The sequence below is a fragment of the Primulina eburnea genome, chromosome 1 (genome assembly GCF_022965805.1).
Source record: "Primulina eburnea isolate SZY01 chromosome 1, ASM2296580v1, whole genome shotgun sequence".
Classification (NCBI taxonomy): domain Eukaryota; kingdom Viridiplantae; phylum Streptophyta; class Magnoliopsida; order Lamiales; family Gesneriaceae; genus Primulina; species Primulina eburnea.
In genome coordinates this window covers 138,426-162,033 of record NC_133101.1, presented here as the reverse complement: position 1 = coordinate 162,033, position 23,608 = coordinate 138,426, and the positions used below count along the sequence as shown (strand labels likewise).

Below are 23,608 nucleotides of genomic sequence, written 5' to 3'. Positions count from 1 at the left end.
CGGGCTTTTCATTCTGTTTTATTGGATTCAATCCATTGAACTTACTTTGCCCGTCCACTATTAGATAGATGCGGCTTATCCGGTGTTAGCGGAATAAGCGGGGATTTAAAAACTAGTGGGTCCCTATCACACCGATTGAATTGCTGACCAGGTTGGCCTGCTGACCGATTGAACTGCTGACCAGATTGACCTGCTGACTGGTTGAGCTGCTGATCAGTTGAGTTGCTGACCAGTTGACCATAGTTGATCAGTTTAGGCTCATGAAAATGTCCAACAAGGCGAATTTGACCATCGCAATTTCAGAAACTGTACAGAAACTTTTCAAACAGTCATATTCTTGTATCTAATGCATATATCATTGTTGGGGCCTATAAATACAACATCTTGAAGATCAAATAAGAGCTTTTGACAAGGATTCAAAGCATGAGCAATTAGCATAAAGAAATCTGCTAGTTGAGAGCACAATCCCTTGTATGAGGATACATTTGAGATGTACATTGTAAATGATAAATTCCTCACACACAATCACTCACATATATACAAGAGAAATGAACTTCAAAAATTAGCTGAGTGATTCTTCACACAAAGAAATTGAAGACTGTGTTTGTAGTCTTGGCATAGAAGACGTTAAACATTATGCAGATTGTGAGGTTGCGGCCTGAAATCGAGAGTGTGCTAGGAGTTTTAATTAGGAAAGAGATAAGTCCTAAGTTGAAATGAGTTTGTACAAGATGTTGTATAAATCAAAGTCTTCTAGTGGATTCTTCCCAAAGGGAAAAAGAGATGACGTATGAGTTGTTAATCTCCGAACATCCATAAACAAATTCGTGTCTATTTATTTATTACATTTACTTATCATTTCCATTGTTTTTAAAGATGCATTATTGAAGAATTTTATATGTTCTTCCAATATCAAAATCTTGCATACAAAGTGTTTCATAAAATACTTCAACCAAAATATTTTTACTCATTTCAACTTACATATATTTTAAATGGTTTACAAAATATTTAATTGATATTTACAAAGGATTATTTTGAGTGTCTTCCGTTTGGTTTGAAAACCAAACTCAATTTATTTAATCAGTGTTCAATATTTCAAGAATCGAGCTATTATAGCTCAAAGATGGTCCCCCTAATCGATCCTGTCAGAATATTTCCTATGTCTTTTAATTGCTCATTAATATATCTTTTCATGCATTACATATTTAAGATTTTTTTATATTAATGATTGATTTTGATGATCAAATGCATGTAAATTTTTAGTTATATAATTTAATAAAATAATAATGCCTATAACACATACATTTGTTATAGTTAATTTTTTTTCTTCAAATTTTCTTACATATTTTTTTAATTTTTACTATCTTTTAAAATTATAATTATATATGTATTACATTGTAAATTTTCATCTGGATAGTTTTTATCTCACTTGAAAGAAAAATATATATGAATAAATATATGTTTTATAATCTATAATTTTAATTAGTCAACGAAAACTTATTAAAAAAACATAATTTATATTTTCATCAAGCCTTCTGATACAAATAATTATACAACATCTGAGATAATGAAGCTAATTTTTTTTTAATACCAATTATGCCTTAAATATATATAGATATTATGAGAGTTGATTTTAGAACTGAAACCAAGAAAATATCTTAGTTCCAATTTTGATTTCACTGTTTTTGAGAACCAACATCAGGTTTACTTTTAGACCCTTAATATCTAAATCTTAAACAATATCAATAGATGTTTCAAATAATACCAAATTTTGTGTATTGAATTTATAAATTTGTCTGATATATAATTTTGTTAAAATTTCTATTTAAATTCTCTTATCATAGCCTAAACTCTCTGAATTTTTTTAAGAAATTCATATTTTATGAGATTATTTATATATTAGCTTCAATAATTATTGATATAAATTTTCCTAAATAGTTTATTAAATTCTTTATTTTCAATTTTTAGTTAAAAAAAAACTATAAAATATGTTAGTACTAAACATCATATTATTCTATATTTATCATATTATTCTACTATTGCATTTATAGTTAATTTTTTTCATATATATTCTTGTGATACTATAATTTATTACTTAATTAGAAATTACACTAAAAATATAATTATAAAATTGCATTAAAATTATAAAAATACATGTAAAGAGAAAATTAAAAGGATAAAATATTTATAGATATTATGAAGATGAATTATTTGATAATATTAATATGAAAGTTACATTTTATTTTTGAAATGATATAATTTACTACAATCAATGTATATTTCAATTATAATTCAATAACCTTTAATTATATGTTAGATAAAATAAATATAAAATTATGATAGCAGAAATTATAATTTGATACATATATCTTTATTGATTTTTTTATTTTTATTGACAAGGAGGTAATTTTTATCTTTTTATAGTTGTAAAACAAAGCTGATGATTTACACTTTTATATGTAATAGCATGAAGCAAATACCAATTATATAATAAAAATTAAAAAATTTATTTTATAAAAAATAATTTGAATAATTTTGTTATTAATCTGAGTTTAATATATTGTCGTATTAGACGAATAACATATAAGGCATAATGACCTGAAAATCAACCAAATTATGGATTTTATAAATGCATAAATTATAATTTACATAAGTGAAGCGCACTAATGACAAATAAGTATCAATTTAAAATACTTGTAACTAACTCATCAAAGCGATATTAAAACTAATGAAATAATAATATTGATATTAAAATATAACCTATAATATTCAATTTAAATAATATTTATCCTCCTACGGAAATTTTTATTTTTTGTTTTTATAATTCTATATCATATATAATTAATTTCATATCATAATCGATATTTTGTAAACTACATCGATGACTATTAATTTCTTGTTAAATATAATTTTAAAATAATAAATAAATCAACATGTGTAATGAAATACACATTGCATAAGATTATATAGTAAATATCAAATAAACTCAAAAATAAATATTAAATAAAAAATTTAAACTAAAATTTTGATTTTCACCATGAAAATTTGAAATATAACCAAAGAAACTTTCATAAAAATGTTAGTTTTTGTATTTGTTGAATTAGTTAGTTAAATTTCAAAATAATTAAATAAAAAATATTAAAATATCATATGCAAAAGCTCTAATAATTTGACAAATGTTAACCAATGATCATTATAATTTATATTTGTTATAAAGATTATGTTATACTAGGTATAGGGACCTCAAATTTTTTGATGTTTTGACCCAAGGTTTTATGCGGTAAATGATAAATGTTGTTAGGTGTTTGTCCAATTTCGTATATGGTAAATGGTAAATTTTGTTTATAATTAAAAAACGCTAAATATGTATTCATATTTGTATATATGTATTTATATAAGCCTTTTTTAAAATGGGTGACATTTATAGAATTTTTTAAGTTGGTTAAATAATGAAGTGTGTAAAAAGCTTTGTAGGTACCTGTTGGGTGCAATAATTGTCCTTGTTTGGTAGAGCGATCGAACCGTGCTGCTTGAGCTGCTGTGCGGTTTAAAAGATTTGAGTTGCACCATTACCACCAGCTATAGCTTTTGGTAAAGCGGTAAGCACTCGGTCCTACAATTGGTATCAGAGCCAAGGTCACGGGTTCGATTCCCATTGATTGCAAGGAGTGCAATTATTGGGAGGGAGATTGTTGGGTGCAATAATTGTCCTTGCTTGGTAGAGCGATCGAACCGTGCTGCTTGAGCTGCTGTGCGGTTTAAAAGATTTGAGTTGCACCATTACCACCAACTATAGCTTTTGGTAAAGCGGTAAGCACTCGGTCCTACAGTACCTAAAGGAATTTTTATGTATTTATAAACCAAAAGTTTCATTTTTTTAGTTTTTGTGAATATTGATATTTTTAGGAAAGCTAAGTGACAAGCTATACGTTATTGAATATTGTTATCAAAATATTAATAAAGTTTAAACATCATAATAGCATGCTAATTTACATAAATTCGATGAACTGTATTTAGATAGCACATGTCTAGGAAAACCAAAAAGCTTAGTTATGTTTCTATTACTGCAAGATAATTTCATTCCTGGTTTCCGCTTGTGGGATTGTACCTGAAGAAAACAAAGACAGCGGTAAGGTGAGTTAGAATCGAGTTTATTAGTTGGTGTATATTCGTAGAAATTTAATCTATCATAAAAGAAAAAGGCTAGAAATCTAATCATACTAATTTAGATTAATAGAAATAAACAGCTGGTGAAAATGTGGGGATTTGATTAAATTTTTTTCCCCTTAACGAACAGAAATTATTGTTCGTAGGTAAGATTAAACAACAATATATTTGCAAAAGCTATACCATATGTTGAGATTTAGTCGGCATAAGTATGACTGAAAGGTTATATATGTCATTTATTGACTAAAAGTACAAAGAAGCGAAACAAATTAGCTAGTAGTTAAGTCATTAATAAAATGTTAAATTATATATAACTTGAAATAGTTAAAAATAGATATATCAAACAGAAAGAAATTGTATACCAAGAACATTAGAAAAGTTATTTAGGCATTGCAACGAACGCACATATTAAACTCCTTTGTGTCGTCATCATTGCCAGTATATAGTTGTATCAAATCAGAAGGCATTTCTGAAGGTAAAAGATTTATTTCTCCTGAAGATCAACAAAATGTCGGTGGCTCAGCATATATGCGTTTGGCACCACAATATTTACAATCTGGCACAGCCGGAATTACATCTAGACCATTTGCTATACACAATAATAGGTCACCCATATTATTTTCTACATCACCCTTTTGCAAATTATGGCTTTCTTTTTTTTATCCTCGCTGAATTTTTTTTCAAACCTACTATCATTTGGACAAACAAATTTTCATTTACGAAAGTTATTAGGATTGTTTATATCTACTGAGATTTCTTTTTTTTTTTTTTTTGCCGCGGCATCGTAGCTAATTCATAATATTAAGCAATATGACAAGGTTATACCAAAAACAATTTGGGCTATGAACTATGATTTAGTAACACAAAAGATAATAAATAAAGGCTCTCTATAACAAAATAATAATAACAAATATGAACAAAAAAACCAACATATATAACAACAAAGTAAAGAGTAATAGAAGATGAACTAATAACTCAAAAATAAAAGATCGAACCTGCACGCAGTACGAGTAGAGGAAATCACCATAGGTTTCAGTTGGTTAAGCTTCTTAAGGAAAAAACAGCTACCTCAACATAGCAAATTCAAATTGAACCTGGATATGTCAACAAAATAACAAATTAGTTAAGCTAACCAATCTAACAAATCAGTAGTAGGCTAAGCAAACAAAATAATTTATACCCTGAAATCATAAAGCAATCTAAGCCTGAGTTTTTCAATGTTTCCTAAAAGGATTGTATTTTTCCTTTGTAAAAACAAAGGGAGTCGAGCTTTTTCTCTATAAGGGAAATAGAAATAAACCAAATAGTTTAAGTGTGTGTGTTCGTTGAATATAATAAAATCAATTCTTGCGAATGAATAACAAAAAATATACAACCCTTTGATCAGCATAGGTGAAACTATAATTCTTAAATTAAATCAAAGATATATGGTTTGGCTGCCAGAGCTAGGCGTTAAAACAGATAACCGGGGAAAAAAACAAGTCATTCCAAAAAAACCGAGCGTGGAACACCAAATTCAAATGAATCCTAGAAACCTAAGCGTTAAAACAGGCTCCAAAAACCGCAAAGCATAAGCAAACAATCATTAAAAACAACAACGCTACAGATAGTTGGGAGATCGAATCCTTATGGTCAATAACAAATAAAATCAATCCCATTAATAAGCACAAAAAAATCGCATGGCAAACATAACCTAGATATTTGGGTGTCGAGGCTAAGCGTTAGATCAAAAACAAAGTAGCCGAGAAAATCGTAAAGCAATATTTAAAAACAACAACACTACAAATAACCGTGGGGAAAAAGCAAGGTCTTTCAAAGAAAAACCGAGTGAGGAACACCCTATTCGAATGAATCCGAGGGAAAAACGCAAAGCGAAATACCGATAAAAAACCGTGTTAGGAAAAAATGAGTTTTGTACTCATTTAGAATCGATAAAATAATTCGAACGAGCTAAATAGTGAACGGAAATATTTCTCGATTATCAATAAAGGTGAATGAAAAATTAATTGAGTTCAAATTTTATCGAATGAAAAAATTGAATCGAAATGATTATATATATATATATATATATATATATATATATATATATATATATATATATATAAGTTAAAAAAAAATATTGAAATCACACGGCCAATGGCTGTGTGATTTCATGAATTGAATTTGGACATGGCCGAAAGGCCATGTCTTTTGTATTGAAATGATGCTTCCAAAATGCATGTTTTTTGATTCAAGAGTTTTCATTTTCTATAAATAGGACCTCCCACATTTCATTTGATTGCACTATTTTTTCTTCTTCTCCTTCTCTCTCAAGTTTAATTCTTTATGCGAATTTTAAGCACTAGCGCTTAAAGTTCAAATTTTCAAGATATAAAATCTTGAGTTTGAATTTTCTAAGCTTATACGCTTAATTCGAACTTTGGGATTAAATTTGAGAGTTGTCTTCTAGTTTTGAGTTTTTTAAGCATTTGCGCTTAAATCCAAGTTTTGCAAGATATAAACTCTTGGAATTGGATTTTTAAGTTTAATGCTTAGAATTCGAAATTAGAAAGTTTTCATACCATCTTGATAGCGTTCTAAACATCTCAAGTTCGTGTGGCTTTAAAATTTGTAGTGCTACTATTTTAAAGTCGTAGTCGTTGTATCTTGGGAAACGAATTGCCAACAACCGTGAGCATCTGGGCGGGACAATATCGTTTTAAGGAAAAAGAGACAAATTCTTGCCTCGACTATTTTTCTCCTAGCCATTTGGTTCAACCATATCTATCCCCAAATTTCCCAACTCAAAAGAATACCATACCAACAATCTTAAAACGATATCCGAACTAAAATGGCCTCAACAAGTACAACGACTCCTCCAACTGTCCATCATGGAGAAACATACTGTCAGACCAAGCTTTTCAATATCAGACATTCAGACATTCAGAATGTTCTAATCCCATAAATCTGAATTCAAGTGGTGAAAAACATACTGTCAGACCAAGCTTTTCAATATCATGCTATCAGCATTAATCACCCTCTTAGCGAGCTTAGATGTTGTCCCTGGTAGGGCTGGCAAAAATCAGAAAGTTCCCGACCCTTCCCGACTTCCGACCCGGGCCCGACCCGAAAATTTCCTGACCCGAATTTTTCCCGACCCGAATGGTCGGGATTTTTCCCGAACCGCTCAGAATCGGGAAAGGGATCGGGAATATAAGATATACCCGACGGATTCCCGACCCGACCCGACCCGACCCGAATATATTAATAAATTTAAATATTTAATTTTATTTGAAAAAAATAAAAATTTAATTTTATTTATTGAATTAAAATATTTTTTTAAAAATTTATCTATACATAATATTTATACTTATTTGGGTTATTTTATATATATTTAAGATTTTATTAACTTATATGTATATATTCTTAAATTAGTTAGTCATATTAGTAGTTAGAGAACAAATGGAAAACAAAAAGAAATTAAAAAAAATCAAGAATAGTATAGAATGTATATTTGTGCACCTATCATTTGCTTTTAAAATATATGAAAAATATTATTTCGCTTAGGTATATTTTAGTAATTTACTTCAAATACAATCATAATACTAAAACATTTTAGTAATTTTATATTTATATTAAGTATATTTTATAATAACAAGCTACATTTGATTTTATTCGTCAAAAAAATAAAACATAAATGAATCTTATTAATTTGATTTGATTAAAAAAATATTAAATTTTATACTTAAAATATATATTTTTATAAATATAAATCTGATCAAACTCTAGGTCATATTAAAAAGTGCAAATATTTAAAACATTCTTCAAATTTAATTTCTCATATCTAACAACAATAATGATAAAATTAAATGATGAAAATAAAAAATGAACAGAATGAATGACTCACTCTTGGTCATAATAATGAAAATTTAGTGAGAATACTGCATTCTGTGTACACGATTCTTGAGAATCCATGTAGTGACCCGTTCCAGAATCACCTATTAATCAGAACTTAAGCATGCAAAATTTAACATTTAAACTGAATCAGGTAAACAGCGGAAAAACAGTAATATAACCCAATCGAATCTGTAAGTACAAAATACTTAAACAACCAGATCGAACTAAATATCAAGAACAAATACCAACAACTACAAGTCAACCTCTGCCAGCTCCCTGTCCACTCCCTCCTGGACCGTCCAACCTGAGACCTGCCCCATCGAATAGGGTGTCCAAAACAGAGATAAACCGAGGACGTGAGCATAAAACGCTCAGCACCGAAAGCATGAGTATACAAGACTATGACATGCATGTATGCAAAATGTACTGGATACCAGGATCTGGGTATATCGAAATACTGCTCAGGTAAATGACGTCAAGGTATGTAGCACTCTGCGCCGTCGCACCAGGAGGTGGCTCCCATACCAAAATAAACCTGTGGATATACCGGTGACCTGACCACCGTCGGCCAACGGGGTCCAACCATCCACAACAAACGAGGGCTGAGCACCCTCTCAACAGGCTATCTCAAAGATAATCAGGCTCAACATGATTATGCAAATGCCGCATAATAAACCATGCATCATATGACAGATAATAATGCACATATAAACATGCAACACATAGTAAAGCATACTCAATCCTGCTATCTCGGATAGTACTTTCGTACCTCAAATCAGTAGATCCTAGCAATCAGCCCTAGAATCAAGCCTGCGTCCGTAGTCAGCCCACTGATGCCGCTAGCTCCCAACTAGAGCACAGCTCCGCTACAAGACTAGTAGCTCCCCGCTAGTGCCTAAACCTCGGGAAAAGACTAGAAATCCATCAGAAACGACTAAAACGCTCTGGAACACTCGGAATTGGCGAGTAAAAAGTGAAGCCTCGCGCCTCTATTTATAGACAACGATCGGACGATCCGATCCACTTCGGACGATCCGATCCACTGTACACTTCGGACCTTCCGAACCCTTATCGGACGATCCGAACCCTGCATGTCTTCCACGTGTCCAGACACCTGTCTTCGGACGATCCGAACCCTGATCGGACGATCCGAACTCTGCATGTCTTCCACGTGTCCAGCCACATGTCTTCGGACGATTCGAACCCTCTTCGGACGATCCGAACCCGCTTCGGACGATCCGAACTCTGTTCGGTCCTTCCGATCCCACCGAAATATATTTAATCCAATAATTAACTCAAATTAGGCATCGGGATACTACATTCTCCCCCCCTAAAAAGGATTTCGTCCGCGAAATCGAGTCTGAAGAATGACAATTCTGAACAACAATACATTCAACTTAAGAATGAATTACAACTGAAAGCACAACTGAAATTACAATCATAACTGAAAATACTACAACTAGAACAACTCTGGATGCTCTGACCGCGTGCGACTCTCTAGTTCCCAATTAGCTTCTTCAGTACCTCGGCGCTGCCACTGCACTAAGACAAGAGGAATAGTCTTATTCCGCAGTACCTTATCCTTCCGGTCTAAGATCGAAACCGGTCTTTCCACGAAAGACAAATCCGGATTCAGCTGAACTTCTGTCGGATGCAAAACATGAGACTCATCCGCTACGTATCGTCTCAACAAGGACACATGAAACACATTGTGAACACTAGACAGATACGGTGGCAAAGCTAATCTGTAGGCCAAATCTCCCACACATTCTAAGATCTCAAAAGGACCAATGAATCTCGGAGATAGCTTACCCTTGAGTCCAAATCTCAGAATCCTCCGAAAAGGTGATACCTTGAGAAACACTTTCTCGCCTGCATCAAAATGAAGAGGTCTGCGCTTGGTGTTCGCATAACTCGCTTGTCGATCCTGAGCAGTCTTAATCCGCTGTTTGATCACAAGAACTTTGTCCATGGTCTGCTGAATCAATTCTGGACCCTCGACCTGTCGTTCTCCGACTTCTTCCCAGAACAGAGGAGTACGACAACGTCGACCATACAATGCTTCAAACGGAGACATACCAATACTCCTATGAAAACTGTTGTTGTATGCAAACTCTATCAGCGGCAGATGATCCTGCCAAGCTGGCCCGAAATCCATCACACAAGATCTCAACATATCCTCAAGAGTACGAATAGTCCTCTCTGACTGACCGTCAGTCTCTGGGTGATACGCAGTACTCAAACTCAAGGTAGTGCCCAAAGCTTGCTGAAAGCTGCCCCAAAATCTAGATGTAAATCGAGGATCTCTGTCACTAACGATACTCACGGGCACACCATGAAACCGTACAATCTCCTGAATGTACAACCGTGCCATCCGATCGAAAGTGAAATCTCTGTTATACGGAAGAAAATGGGCAGACTTAGTAAGTCGATCCACTACCACCCAGATAGCATCTCTATTCCCCACAGACATAGGCAAGTGAGTCACGAAGTCCATCGTGATATGCTCCCACTTCCACTCCGGAATAGGAAGATTCTGTAACAAACCTCCGGGTCGTCGATACTCAGCCTTCACCTGCTGACAGACTAGGCACTTGGAGACATACTGATAAACATTACGTTTCATACCTTTCCACCAAAATCGAGTCCTCAAATCTTTATACATCTTGTTGCTCCCCGGATGAACACTCAACTTGCTACGATGAGCCTGGGACAAAATCTCCTCCCTCAAAGTGTCATCTTCCGGTACAACAACACGAACAGATAAGCACAAAAGACCCTCGGACTGATAGTGGAATCCAGAAGTATTATCTCCATCAGCCAACCGAGCTAATTTCTGAATCTTAGAATCAGACATCTGAGCATATCTAATCCGAGAATACAAAACTGGCTCAGACAAAATAGTAGCTATACGGATACTCTCCGTTCCCTTCCGATGCATACAATTGAATCCCATCGAACAGAAATCCTGAATAATCCCAGATACAGCACAAGTCTGAAGAGCAGATAATCTCACCTTGCGACTAAGAGCATCGGCCGTGAGATTCGCAGATCCTGGATGATACTTGATCTCACAATCGTAATCCTTGAGTAGATCCATCCAACGACGCTGACGCATGTTCAACTCAGCCTGAGTGAACAGATACTTCAAACTCTTATGATCAGTGAAGATCTCAAATCGCTCACCATACAGATAATGGCGCCAGATTTTCAAAGCAAAAACGATCGCTGCTAATTCCAGATCATGAACAGGATAGTTTTCCTCATGAGGCTTTAACTGTCTCGACGCATAAGCAATCACATGCTCATTCTGCATCAGAACACACCCTAGTCCCTGTAAAGAGGCATCGGTGTAAACACTGAAACCACCAGATCCAGACGGTAAAGCCAAAACAGGCGCAGATGTCAAACGTCTGCGAAGTTCCAAGAAACTCTCTTCGCACTCTGATGTCCATTCAAATGAAACATCTTTCCGAGTGAGCTGAGTGAGTGGCTTAGCAATCTGAGAGAAGTTGACAATGAAACGGCGATAATACCCAGCCAATCCCAGAAAACTGCGGATCTCGGCTACTGTCGTCGGACGCGACCAGTTCAATACCGCTTCCACCTTGCTCGGGTCAACTGAAACTCCCTTGCTAGAAATGACATGACCAAGGAATACAACCCTGTCAATCCAAAACTCACATTTACTCAACTTCGCATAAAGCTGATTCTCGCGAAGTGTCTGTAAAATAATCCTTAAGTGTTGTACGTGTTCTTGCTGATCATGCGAATAGATTAAGATATCATCTATAAACACCACAACAAACTTATCCAAGAAATCCCGAAATACCCGATTCATCAGGTCCATAAAAACTGCTGGTGCATTCGTCACCCCAAAAGGCATAACCAGAAACTCATAATGCCCATACCGGGTCCTGAATGCAGTCTTCGATATATCTCCCTGATGAACTCGAAGCTGATGATAACCAGACCTTAAATCAATCTTGGAATACACAGAGGTACCTTGCAGTTGATCAAATAAATCATCAATCCGTGGCAACGGATACTTATTCTTTATCGTCGCACGATTCAACTGCCGATAATCTATGCAGAGCCGCATAGAACCATCCTTCTTTTTGACAAAAAGAACTGGTGCTCCCCACGGGGACACACTGGGTCGAATATACCCCTTGTCAAGAAGATCCTGCAACTGCTGTTTCAATTCTTGCATCTCCGATGGAGCTAAACGATAAGGAGCTCTAGAGATTGGTGCCGTGCCTGGCACTAAATCAATGCCGAAATCCACTTCCCGAACGGGAGGAAAACCAGGAATCTCCTCGGGAAAAACATCCGGAAAATCGCAAACCACTGGAATGTCACTGATACCGACACTATCTGCGGATGAATCAATAGCATAGATAAGGTAGCCTTCCCCGCCCGACTTTAAAGCACGACAGGCTTTCAGAGCAGAAACCACGGGCATCGGGGGTCGCGCTCCCTCTCCATAGAAAAACCAACTGTCGCCCTCAACTGGACGAAACTGCACAAACTTCTGATAACAGTCCACAGTAGCTCTAAACACAGTCAGCATATCTATTCCCAGAATGCAATCAAAATCCTCCATCACAAGAATCATCAAATTAGCAGTTAAAACATTACCCTCAAACTCTAGAGGACAACCCAAAACTAGACGTTTAGCTAGCACCGAATGACCCATCGGTGTGGAAACAGATACCACAACGTCCAAAGAAGTGAAAGGTAATGCATGACGCTTAGCAAATCTCGCAGATATGAATGAATGAGATGCACCAGTGTCAATGAGAACGTAAGCAGGTAATCCACATAATAAAAACACACCTGCGATAACTCTCTCGTTCTCCTCAGCCGCCTGATCCTGGTTAAGAGCAAAGACCTGCCCTTGAGTACGCGGTCGGAGGTTAGAACCCTGAGTAGACTGTCCCTGCTGTGGCCTCTGATGAACTGAAGCCTGAGAACCAGATCCTGATCCTCCGCCCGTCTGTGGACAATCTCTCTTCATGTGGCTCATCTCACCGCACTTGTAACAAGCACCCGCAACCTTGCGACAACGCTCCGTCGGATGATCCTTCCCGCAATGCTGACACGGGCCCTTCTTCTTCCCAAAATGGTGAATTCCTCCAGATCCAGAGGAAGAAGAAGTAGATCCAGCCTTCTTGAATGCTTGGGCGCGGGGACCCAAAGAACTAGTAGGACGAGCAGACTGCATGGCTCGACCACTCAGCAAACTGCCCTCAGCCTGGCGACAACGATTCACAAGACCCTCATACGATGTCGGATCATCGCAGACAACAACCCGATCATAAATCTCCTGATTGAGGCCCTGAAGAAAATGGTTATACTTGGCCATAGCATTGTCACTGACATGCAGAACATACGGAAGCAACTCAAAGAACTTCTGCTGATACTCATCAACAGACAAACTTCCCCGCTTCAGATTGATCAACTCAATCGCCTTGGTCTGCAGAAGAGCTGGCGGAAAGTAAAGCAGCATGAAAGCGGCTCGGAAATCGGCCCAAAGAACTCGACCCTGTCGCTGAACTATCGGTGCAGAGGTAGACCTCCACCACTTGCGCGCACCACCCTCCAGCAAGAAATCAAGGGTATCAATCTGCTGCTCCGCCGAGCACTGAAAAGTCTTGAAGCAGCTCTCCATCCTCTCGAGCCAGTTCTCCGCAACATCCGGAGTCTCACCGCCCGAAAGAGGTTTCGGCCCCATCTGCAAGAACCGATGCATACTAAAACTCCGAGGCTCATCACGACGGTGTTGACGACGTTCTCGATGCTCTCGACGACGCTCCCGATCGTCGCGGTCTCCCCAGCGTCCAACGCTGCCATGACTACTAGCATCGTCGTCAAAACCAGACATCTCTTAGCTACAAAAGTTACCAGAGATTAAACCCAAAAGAACAGTTCCTAATCCCAAAATCTTAATGCATGCTCTGATACCATAAATGTAGTGACCCGTTCCAGAATCACCTATTAATCAGAACTTAAGCATGCAAAATTTAACATTTAAACTGAATCAGGTAAACAGCGGAAAAACAGTAATATAACCCAATCGAATCTGTAAGTACAAAATACTTAAACAACCAGATCGAACTAAATATCAAGAACAAATACCAACAACTACAAGTCAACCTCTGCCAGCTCCCTGTCCACTCCCTCCTGGACCGTCCAACCTGAGACCTGCCCCATCGAATAGGGTGTCCAAAACAGAGATAAACCGAGGACGTGAGCATAAAACGCTCAGCACCGAAAGCATGAGTATACAAGACTATGACATGCATGTATGCAAAATGTACTGGATACCAGGATCTGGGTATATCGAAATACTGCTCAGGTAAATGACGTCAAGGTATGTAGCACTCTGCGCCGTCGCACCAGGAGGTGGCTCCCATACCAAAATAAACCTGTGGATATACCGGTGACCTGACCACCGTCGGCCAACGGGGTCCAACCATCCACAACAAACGAGGGCTGAGCACCCTCTCAACAGGCTATCTCAAAGATAATCAGGCTCAACATTATTATGCAAATGCCGCATAATAAACCATGCATCATATGACAGATAATAATGCAACATATAAACATGCAACACATAGTAAAGCATACTCAATCCTGCTATCTCGGATAGTACTTTCGTACCTCAAATCAGTAGATCCTAGCAATCAGCCCTAGAATCAAGCCTGCGTCCGTAGTCAGCCCACTGATGCCGCTAGCTCCCAACTAGAGCACAGCTCCGCTACAAGACTAGTAGCTCCCCGCTAGAGCCTAAACCTCGGGAAAAGACTAGAAACCCATCAGAAACGACTAAAACGCTTTGGAACACTCGGAATTGGCGAGTAAAAAGTGAAGCCTCGCGCCTCTATTTATAGACAACGATCGGACGATCCGATCCACTGTACACTTCGGACCTTCCGAACCCTTATCGGACGATCCGAACCCTGCATGTCTTCCACGTGTCCAGACACCTGTCTTCGGACGATCCGAACCCTGATCGGACGATCCGAACTCTGCATGTCTTCCACGTGTCCAGCCACCTGTCTTCGGACGATTCGAACCCTCTTCGGACGATCCGAACCCGCTTCGGACGATCCGAACTCTGTTCAGTCCTTCCGATCCCACCGAAATATATTTAATCCAATAATTAACTCAAATTAGGCATCGGGATACTACAATCCAACTGTACAAAGCTACATGATTTGTAGGAAATTTCTGAATTTCATTACCGCAACTCTTTCGAATTTCTCTGAATTTTGTCTGTTCATTTTTGTACGACTCACCGTCGATTTTCTTGCTTGAATATCACATCTTTCCCGAATTTCACTATGTTCTTCTTCTTCGCCTGATCACTTTTCTTGCTCCCTATGAATTCATGAACATGTAGAGGAACTGAAAAATCCCTATGAAAAAGAAGTGTTTTCTTGATATGTAGTACCTGAATCTGAAGCTAAACACGATTTAAGAGCCTTCTTTTCAGGACATAAATAAAAAAAAATTATCGGGATTTTGTCTCCCTTCCCGACCCGATCCCGAACATTCGGGATCCCGAACATTCGGGTCCCGATATTTGTCGGGTACGGGATCGGGAATCTTTTTTTATTCCCAATTCTTATCGGGACGGGGATCGGGTTAGGGGGTTACGGGACGGGTCCCTACCCGATCCCAGCCCTAGTCCCTGGGACTGGCTTCTGTCTTCACATGAAAATTGTTATTGGTTAGGTACCGTGTCAAATAACCACAGAAACAAAGAATAATACTGGAGCACTTGTTACCTTTGTTATCTCTGGACTGGGATACAAAAACCTTCCTAGAACAGTTAGGCAAACATTTGCAAAACTCATTAATGTGATTAATCAGATGAATAAATTCATGTACAGGATACTATAAAACACATAAAGACCGGTTCAATTCCCTCTATTCCGTCAACAGGGATCTGAGAAATATTCTTACCTCCACTCTGCTCTGTGTGAAATTGAACTGCATGGACATTTCCTCTTCTTACTGAGGCTATAAATTCAGACATTCACAATGTTCTAATTCGCACCTTACATACAGTACAAATATGAGCATTGATTAGGTAAATATATACCTAATTTATAGCAGTATATCACGTAAACATGCCAAACACATAAATGAAGAAAGTTATGCGTAATACTTGATTTAATTAAAAATCCAATTAATTAAAAATCCATTTTTGATTAAAACTAACCTTCAAGGCAACCTAGTTGAATGAAAAACAATAGATAAAAAGGAATTTTGGAACAAACAGAGTAAGTAAATCATATGAACTTCACGACCAACACATCAAGTCACACAGAAAATAGACATTTTTTAAAAACATTGATTTCTTTTTTTGGCTGGGGTTGCAGAGATGAGGGATGAATACATGAAATGATGCTCCAACCTCTAATGAAGTCTACACCATTTTTATATTTCGTTGTATGCTAGTTTTGGCGCCCTTACAAAACTCAGACATTCAGAATGTTCTAATCCCATAAATCTGAATTCAAGTGGTGAAAAACATACTGTCAGACCAAGCTTTTCAATATCATGCTATCAGCATTAATCACCCTCTTAGCGAGCTTAGATGTTGTCCCTGGGACTGGCTTCTGTCTTCACATGAAAATTGTTATTGGTTAGGTACCGTGTCAAATAACCACAGAAACAAAGAATAATACTGGAGCACTTGTTACCTTTGTTATCTCTGGACTGGGATACAAAAACCTTCCTAGAACAGTTAGGCAAACATCTGCAAAACTCATTAATGTGATTAATCAGATGAATAAATTCATGTACAGGATACTATAAAACACATAAAGACCGGTTCAATTTCCTCTATTCCGTCAACAGGGATCTGAGAAATATTCTTACCTCCACTCTGCTCTGTGTGAAATTGAACCGCATGGACATTTCCTCTTCTTACTGAGGCTATAAAGTCAGACATTCAGAATGTTCTAATTCGCACCTTACATACAGTACAAATATGAGCATTGATTAGGTAAATATATACCTAATTTATAGCAGTATATCACGTAAACATGCCAAACACATAAATGAAGAAAGTTATGCGTAATACTTGATTTAATTAAAAATCCAATTAATTAAAAATCCATTTTTGATTAAAACTAACCTTCAAGGAAACCTAGTTGAATGAAAAACAATAGATAAAAAGGAATTTTGGAACAAACAGAGTAAGTAAATCATATGAACTTCCCGACCAACACATCAAGTCACACAGAAAATAGACATTTTTTAACAACCTTCAATATCGTTTTAAGGAAAAAGAGACAAATTCTTGCCTCGACTATTTTCTCCTAGCCATTTGGTTCAACCATATCTATCCCCAAATTTCCCAAGTCAAAAGAATACCATACCAACAATCTTAAAACGATATCCGAACTAAAATGGCCTCAACAAGTACAACGACTCCTCCAACTGTCCATCATGGAGAAAAACCTGAAAAGTTCCATGGTGTTGATTTCAAGCGGTGGCAACAAAAAATGCTCTTCTACTTGACCACCTTAGCTTTGGCGAAATTTCTCAAAGAATATCCACCTACTGTTGATGGAGGAGAACAAGATACTCAAAAAAGGGCGGCCGTTGATGCATGGAATCATAGCGACTTCCTATGCAAAAACTATATCTTGAATGGACTAGACAATGCACTATACAACGTGTATTGTCAAGTGAAAACGACAAAAGAATTGTGGGAGTCACTTGACAAGAAGTATAGATCTGAGGATGCCGGTTTGAAGAAATTCATTGTCGGACGATTCTTGGATTTCAAGATGATTGATTTCAAACCGATTATGGCCCAAGTGCAAGAGTTACAAGTAATTCTGCAAGAAATTCATTCGGAAGGAATGAACCTTAGTGATTCATTCCAAGTGGCGGACATGATTGAAAAGTTGCCTCCTATGTGGAAAGACTTTAAGAATTATCTCAAGCATAAACGCAAAGAGATGAATCTTGAAGACTTGATTGTGCGCCTAAGAATTGAGGAGGACAACAGGGCATCCGAAAGGAAGGCCGGAAAGAGCAATTTTGAGGCGAGAGCAAATTTGGTGGAACAAAACACTAGCAAGAAGAGAAAGCACCAAGGAAATGGTCCAAAGAAAGGAAAGACCAAAAAGTTTAAAGGCAATTGTTACAATTGTGGCAAGCCTAACCATTTGGCACAAGATTGCCGAGAAAAGAAAGGTAATCAAAAGAAGTCAAGGGACCAAGTGAACATCACCGAAGATGAGAAATTGTCAAATGACATGTCGGATCTCATGCTTTTCGCGGTTGTGTTTGAAGCCAATTTAGTGGACAATCCAAAAGAATGGTTCATAGACACGGGAGCAACAAGGCATGTTTGTGCCGAAAAGGAGATGTTCTCTACCTATACCCCAATTAGTGGACGACAACTCTTCATGGGTAACTCTACTACGTCAAAAATCGTGGGACTTGGAAAAGTGGTGCTCAAGATGACATCCGACAAAGAACTAACTCTTATTGATATGCTACATGTTCCGAATATTCGAAAGAATCTTGTGTCGGGATCATCACTTGTCAAGGCTGGATTTAGACTAGTGTTTCATTCTAGCAAATTTGCCGCCCTCTTTTGAGTATCTTGTTCTCCTCCATCAACAGTAGGTGGATCTTCTTTGAGAAATTTCGCCAAAGCTAAGGTGGTCAAGTAGAAGAGCATTTTTTATTGCCACCGCTTGAAATCAACACCATGGAACTTTTCAGGTTTTTCTCCATGATGGACAGTTGGAGGAGTCGTTGTACTTGTTGAGGCCATTTTAGTTCGGATATCGTTTTAAGATTGTTGGTATGGTATTCTTTTGACTTGGGAAATTTGGGGATAGATATGGTTGAACCAAATGGCTAGGAGAAAAATAGTTGAGGCAAGAGTTTGACTCTTTTTCCTTAAAACGATATTGCCCCGCCCCGATTCTCACGGTTGTTGGCAATTCGTTTCCCAAGATACAACGACTACGACTTTAAAATAGTAGCACTACAAATTTTAAAGTCACATGAACTTGAGATGTTTAGAACGCTATCAAGATGGTATGAAAATTTTCTAATTTCGAATTCTAAGCGTTAAACTTAAAAATCCAATTCCAAGAGTTTATATCTTGCAAAACTTGGATTTAAGCGCAAATGCTTAAAAAACTCAAAACTAGAAGACAACTCTCAAAGTTAATCCCAAAGTTCGAATTAAGCGTATAAGCTTAGAAAATTCAAACTTAAGATTTTATATCTTGAAAATTTGAACTTTAAGCGCTAGTGTTTAAAATTCGCATAAAGAATTAAACTTGAGAGAGAAGGAGAAGAAGAGAAAATTGTGCAATCAAATGAAATGTGGGAGGTCCTATTTATAGAAAATGAAAACTCTTGAATCAAAAGACATGTCTTTTGGAAGCATCATTTCAATACAAAAGACATGGCCTTTCGGCCATGTCCAAATTCAATTCATGAAATCACATAGCCATTGGCCGTGTGATTTCAATATTTTTTTTAACTTATATATATTTATATATATATATATATATATATATATGGAATTGATACCCTGGGCGCCCTTTGGTGAGCGCCCAGTGGGCGACAGCCAGCTGTCGCCCACATGTGCAGTTTATTTTTTTTTAAAGATTTGACGTTTCGCGACGGTTTTACAAATACGTCGCAAATGGCGACGGATTTTAACAAACCGTCGCGAAGCCCACATGTGCAGTTTATTTTTTTTAAAAATTTGACGTTTTGCGACGGTTTTAAAAAACCGTCGCAAATGGCGACGGATTTTAACAAACCGTCGCAAAACGTCAAATTTTTTTTATAAAAAGAAAAGAGGGGACAGAGGGGCGTTCCCAAATTTCGTGTCCCACCTTCGCCCAACAGCCCTTCTCCCACCTACGCTCAAATCTTTACGTTAAGAAGATTGAGCGAACTTCTGGAGCTCTCGTGCGGGGAAATATTCCGACGACATCAGAAGGTAAATCGATGTAGTTCTAAATTTCATATTCCGAAGAAATTTCCAATTTATGATTTTGAAGGTTTCTGGTGTATTGGCATACATGTCCTTTAATGTTTGTGAAGTGTAAGTCTGCATATTTAATTAATTGCACTAGGAAATGGTGTTGATGATCTAGCTATTTATGTATCTGGAGTATTTATAAATTTATTCATTTCTAGTATGTTTTGTTAAAATATATTTTATACTTGATGTTGTTTCTCATATGATTATATTGTTACCGTCGCTAATCGTGCTCGGTTAATCCCCAGACAATCCTCGCCAGCACCTTACCGCCCGCAAAGATTTTCGAGCACCACCCCACGTCTGCCTAGCGCCACTGTAGATGAAATGGATCAATATAGTGGAGATGAACAATCATACATCCCCCAAGTCGGTGATGATCAGAAACCCCAGATTGGTATGAGATTTGATTCGTTAGAGGATGCATTCTCATTCTACAACCAATATGCCCGAGAATCCGGTTTTAGCGCGAGAATGAGTAATAGCAAGAAAAGTAAGAAAACAAACGAAATTGTATGGAAGAAATTTGTATGCTTTAAAGAAGGGCATACAGATGATATTCGATGGAGCAAACAGACAAAAAAAGATCAACCAAGAAAAGAAAGAGCCCGTGGTGAGACTAGAACCAGATGTTTGTCCAAGATTTCAGTTGTCAAGGAACAAACAGGTCCGGGTTGGGTTGTCAGTACTTTCGTTGAAAGTCATAATCATTCATTATCGACTCCGTCGAAGGTGCATTTGTTACGCTCGCATCGCGGTATTTCTGCATCAAAAAAAATGTTGAGTCAACAATTTGCAGAAGCCAATGTGCCAACTTGTCAACAAATGAGATTATTTGAGATAGAGTCTGGTGGGCCTGAACATGTAGGTTTCATAGAAAGAGATATCAGAAACTACGAGCAAAGTGTTAGGGATGAGCATAAGGGTATTGATGCAGAAACATTGGTCGATTTCTTCGAATCTGAGAAAGAGAAGAATTCATTGTTCTTTTTTGATTATGAGACTGACTCGGACAACAGATTTACCAGGTGTTTTTGGACTGATCATGTGTCAAGAAGGGCATACACTGCTTTTGGTGACGTGGTTGTGTTTGATACTACATACAACACCAACAAATATGGGATGATTTTCGCACCATTTGTAGGAGTTAATCATCATCATCAGACCATTCTTTTTGGTTGTGGATTGTTGAGTGACGAAAAAACAGATTCTTTTGTTTGGTTGCTTAATAAATTCCTAGAAGCCATGTGTCAAGGTGCCCCAAACTTGATTATCACTGACCAAGATCCGGCTCTGACGAAAGCCATATCACAAGTTTTTCCTCGAACAACACATCGATATTGTTTGTGGCATATACTGAACAAATTCTCTGAGAAATTAAACCCAATGACTTTCCGTGATCACTACGAAAGCATAAGGAATGCCATTCTACATTCCTCCACAGATGAGGAATTTGAGAGTTCCTGGGAAGCTGCTATGTCTAATGCTAACTTGGAACAACATGATTGGCTGTCGTTGATGTTTGATTTGCGACATAAATGGGTGCCAGCATATTTTAATCATGTATTTTCTGCGGGTATGTCAAGTAGTCAGCGGTCCGAAAGTTCACATGCTTTTTTCAAGAGATATATATCTAGCAAGAACTCATTGATGGATTTTATCATTCGTTTCAATAAGGCACTCCGGCACCAAAGACACAATGAGTTAGTTGCAGATCATGTCGATATGAATGAGCGTCCCAAGCTACAGTCCAAATGGCCAATGGAATCTCAGATGGTGACGGTTTACACGAAAAAGAAATGGTTGGAGTTTCTAGAAGAAATGAGTCAGAGTCATGGTTATTACGTGCAAACAGAATCTGTGGGAAATGAGTTTGGGATTTACAAGGTAATGAATTTTCAAGCTTCTTCTTCTTCGAAACCAAGAGTGCTTACACATGTCATACAAGGGGATGATATATTGTGCAGTTGTATGAAATTTCAGTTTGAGGGCATTCCATGCAGGCATATGTTAGCATTTTTTCGTATAAACCAAGTCTTTCATTTGCCTGATAAATATATACTGAAACGTTGGACGCAAGCAGCAAAGAATGTAGAATTTTTTCCTACAGATGAGCCAAATGTGGTTGAAGCTCCAGAAAGATGTTTGATGTCAAGACATTTGAGGTTATCCTATAAAGCTTCTGCATTAGTTGATATTGCATCATTGACTGTTGAGGGAACAAATTTCTTGAATGCACAGTTTGATTATATTGGCAACAAAATGAAAGATTTGAATATGACTACAACAGTAAGCGGTGGAAGTCAATGTAGAAGAGCCACAGATAGGGCTGTTGATATCGTTGATCCTCAAAAAATTAGAACAAAGGGATGTGGGAAGAGATTAAAGTCATCAAAGGAGAAGGCAACCACACAGGGAAGAAAATGTCGTGGGTGTGGACGCCGAGGTGTGCAGCATGACAAGCGTAACTGTCCAAATTTGCAAGACGGGTATGTGTTTATCAACAATGTAAATTTTTAGTATTTTTGTATATATTTGGTTAATCATCAAAATTAATATATGGTGGCATACTCAACGTTCTTCAGGTCAACTATTAATAATAAAAACGAAGAAGAAAGCTCAAATGACGAAGATTTTGGATCGATAGATGGTAATTTAAATCTCTAAATATATGTTGTTAATCATCAATATTTTTTTTATTCATAACTGTTTTGAATTTTACAGGTTCTAACAACTGGATTTGATAAAGGTTATTATTTTATCAAGTTGAATATGTGCGATGGGGTAACCATTTTATAGTGCTTTATCAAACCTCTGTCGTGGATGAAACATCGAGCTTTGAGGTTTCTGTCACCATGAGAAGGATCCTCTGCTTAATTCAAGAATTAGCATTGTAGAATTTTCAAATTCAATATGATAACCATTCTCTGTCAAGAAATCTTGGTGTTTTAATTTTCCTGCTGCCATATTGTTGTATCGTTCTCTTTCATATGACTTATGGAACATGTATAAAAACCCGCTGTGGTCGACGTAAAACATCATGTTTGTGTCGCGTAGTAAATTATTTCTAATTTCCACCTGTCTAATGCATTTGTGGGCTGTTGGGCGAAGGTGGGACACGAAATTTGGGAACGCCCCTCTGTCCCCTCTTTTCTTTTTATAAAAAAAATTTGACGTTTTGCGACGGTTTCTTAAAATCCGTCGCCATTTGCGACGGATTTTTAAACCGTCGCAAAACGTCAAATTTTTAAAAAAATAAACTGCACATGTGGGCTTTGCGACGGTTTGTTAAAATCCGTCGCCATTTGCGACGGATTTTTAAAACCGTCGCGAAACGTCAAATTTTAAAAAAAAAATAAACTGCACATGTGGGCGACAGCTCAGCTGTCGCCCACTGGACGCTCATCAAAGGGCGCCCAGGGTATCAATTCCCTATATATATATATATATATATATATATATAATCCTTTCGATTCAATCTTTTCATTCGATAAAATTTGAACTCAATTAATTTCTCAT

General features: G+C 37.0%; 1 protein-coding gene and 1 long non-coding RNA gene across 2 annotated transcripts; one reads left to right on the top strand and one right to left on the bottom strand.

Annotated features, from left to right (window-relative positions):
* Positions 1 to 16,108: 16,108 nt before the first annotated feature.
* On the bottom strand, positions 16,109 to 17,006 carry LOC140809798 (uncharacterized). The gene is made up of 3 exons (XR_012113179.1): positions 16,939 to 17,006; positions 16,761 to 16,816; positions 16,109 to 16,676 (listed from the first exon to the last, which is right to left on the bottom strand). It is a non-coding gene; the product is annotated as an uncharacterized lncRNA (long non-coding RNA).
* Positions 17,007 to 20,158: 3,152 nt separating this feature from the next.
* Positions 20,159 to 23,214, top strand: LOC140809788 (protein FAR1-RELATED SEQUENCE 5-like). Its single transcript, XM_073167524.1, has 3 exons — positions 20,159 to 22,578; positions 22,675 to 22,739; positions 22,814 to 23,214. Exons 1-3 carry the CDS (start codon positions 20,417 to 20,419, stop codon positions 22,831 to 22,833), a joined length of 2,247 nt encoding a protein of 748 aa, XP_073023625.1. The 5' UTR covers positions 20,159 to 20,416; the 3' UTR covers positions 22,834 to 23,214.
* The last annotated feature ends 394 nt before the right edge of the window (positions 23,215 to 23,608 follow it).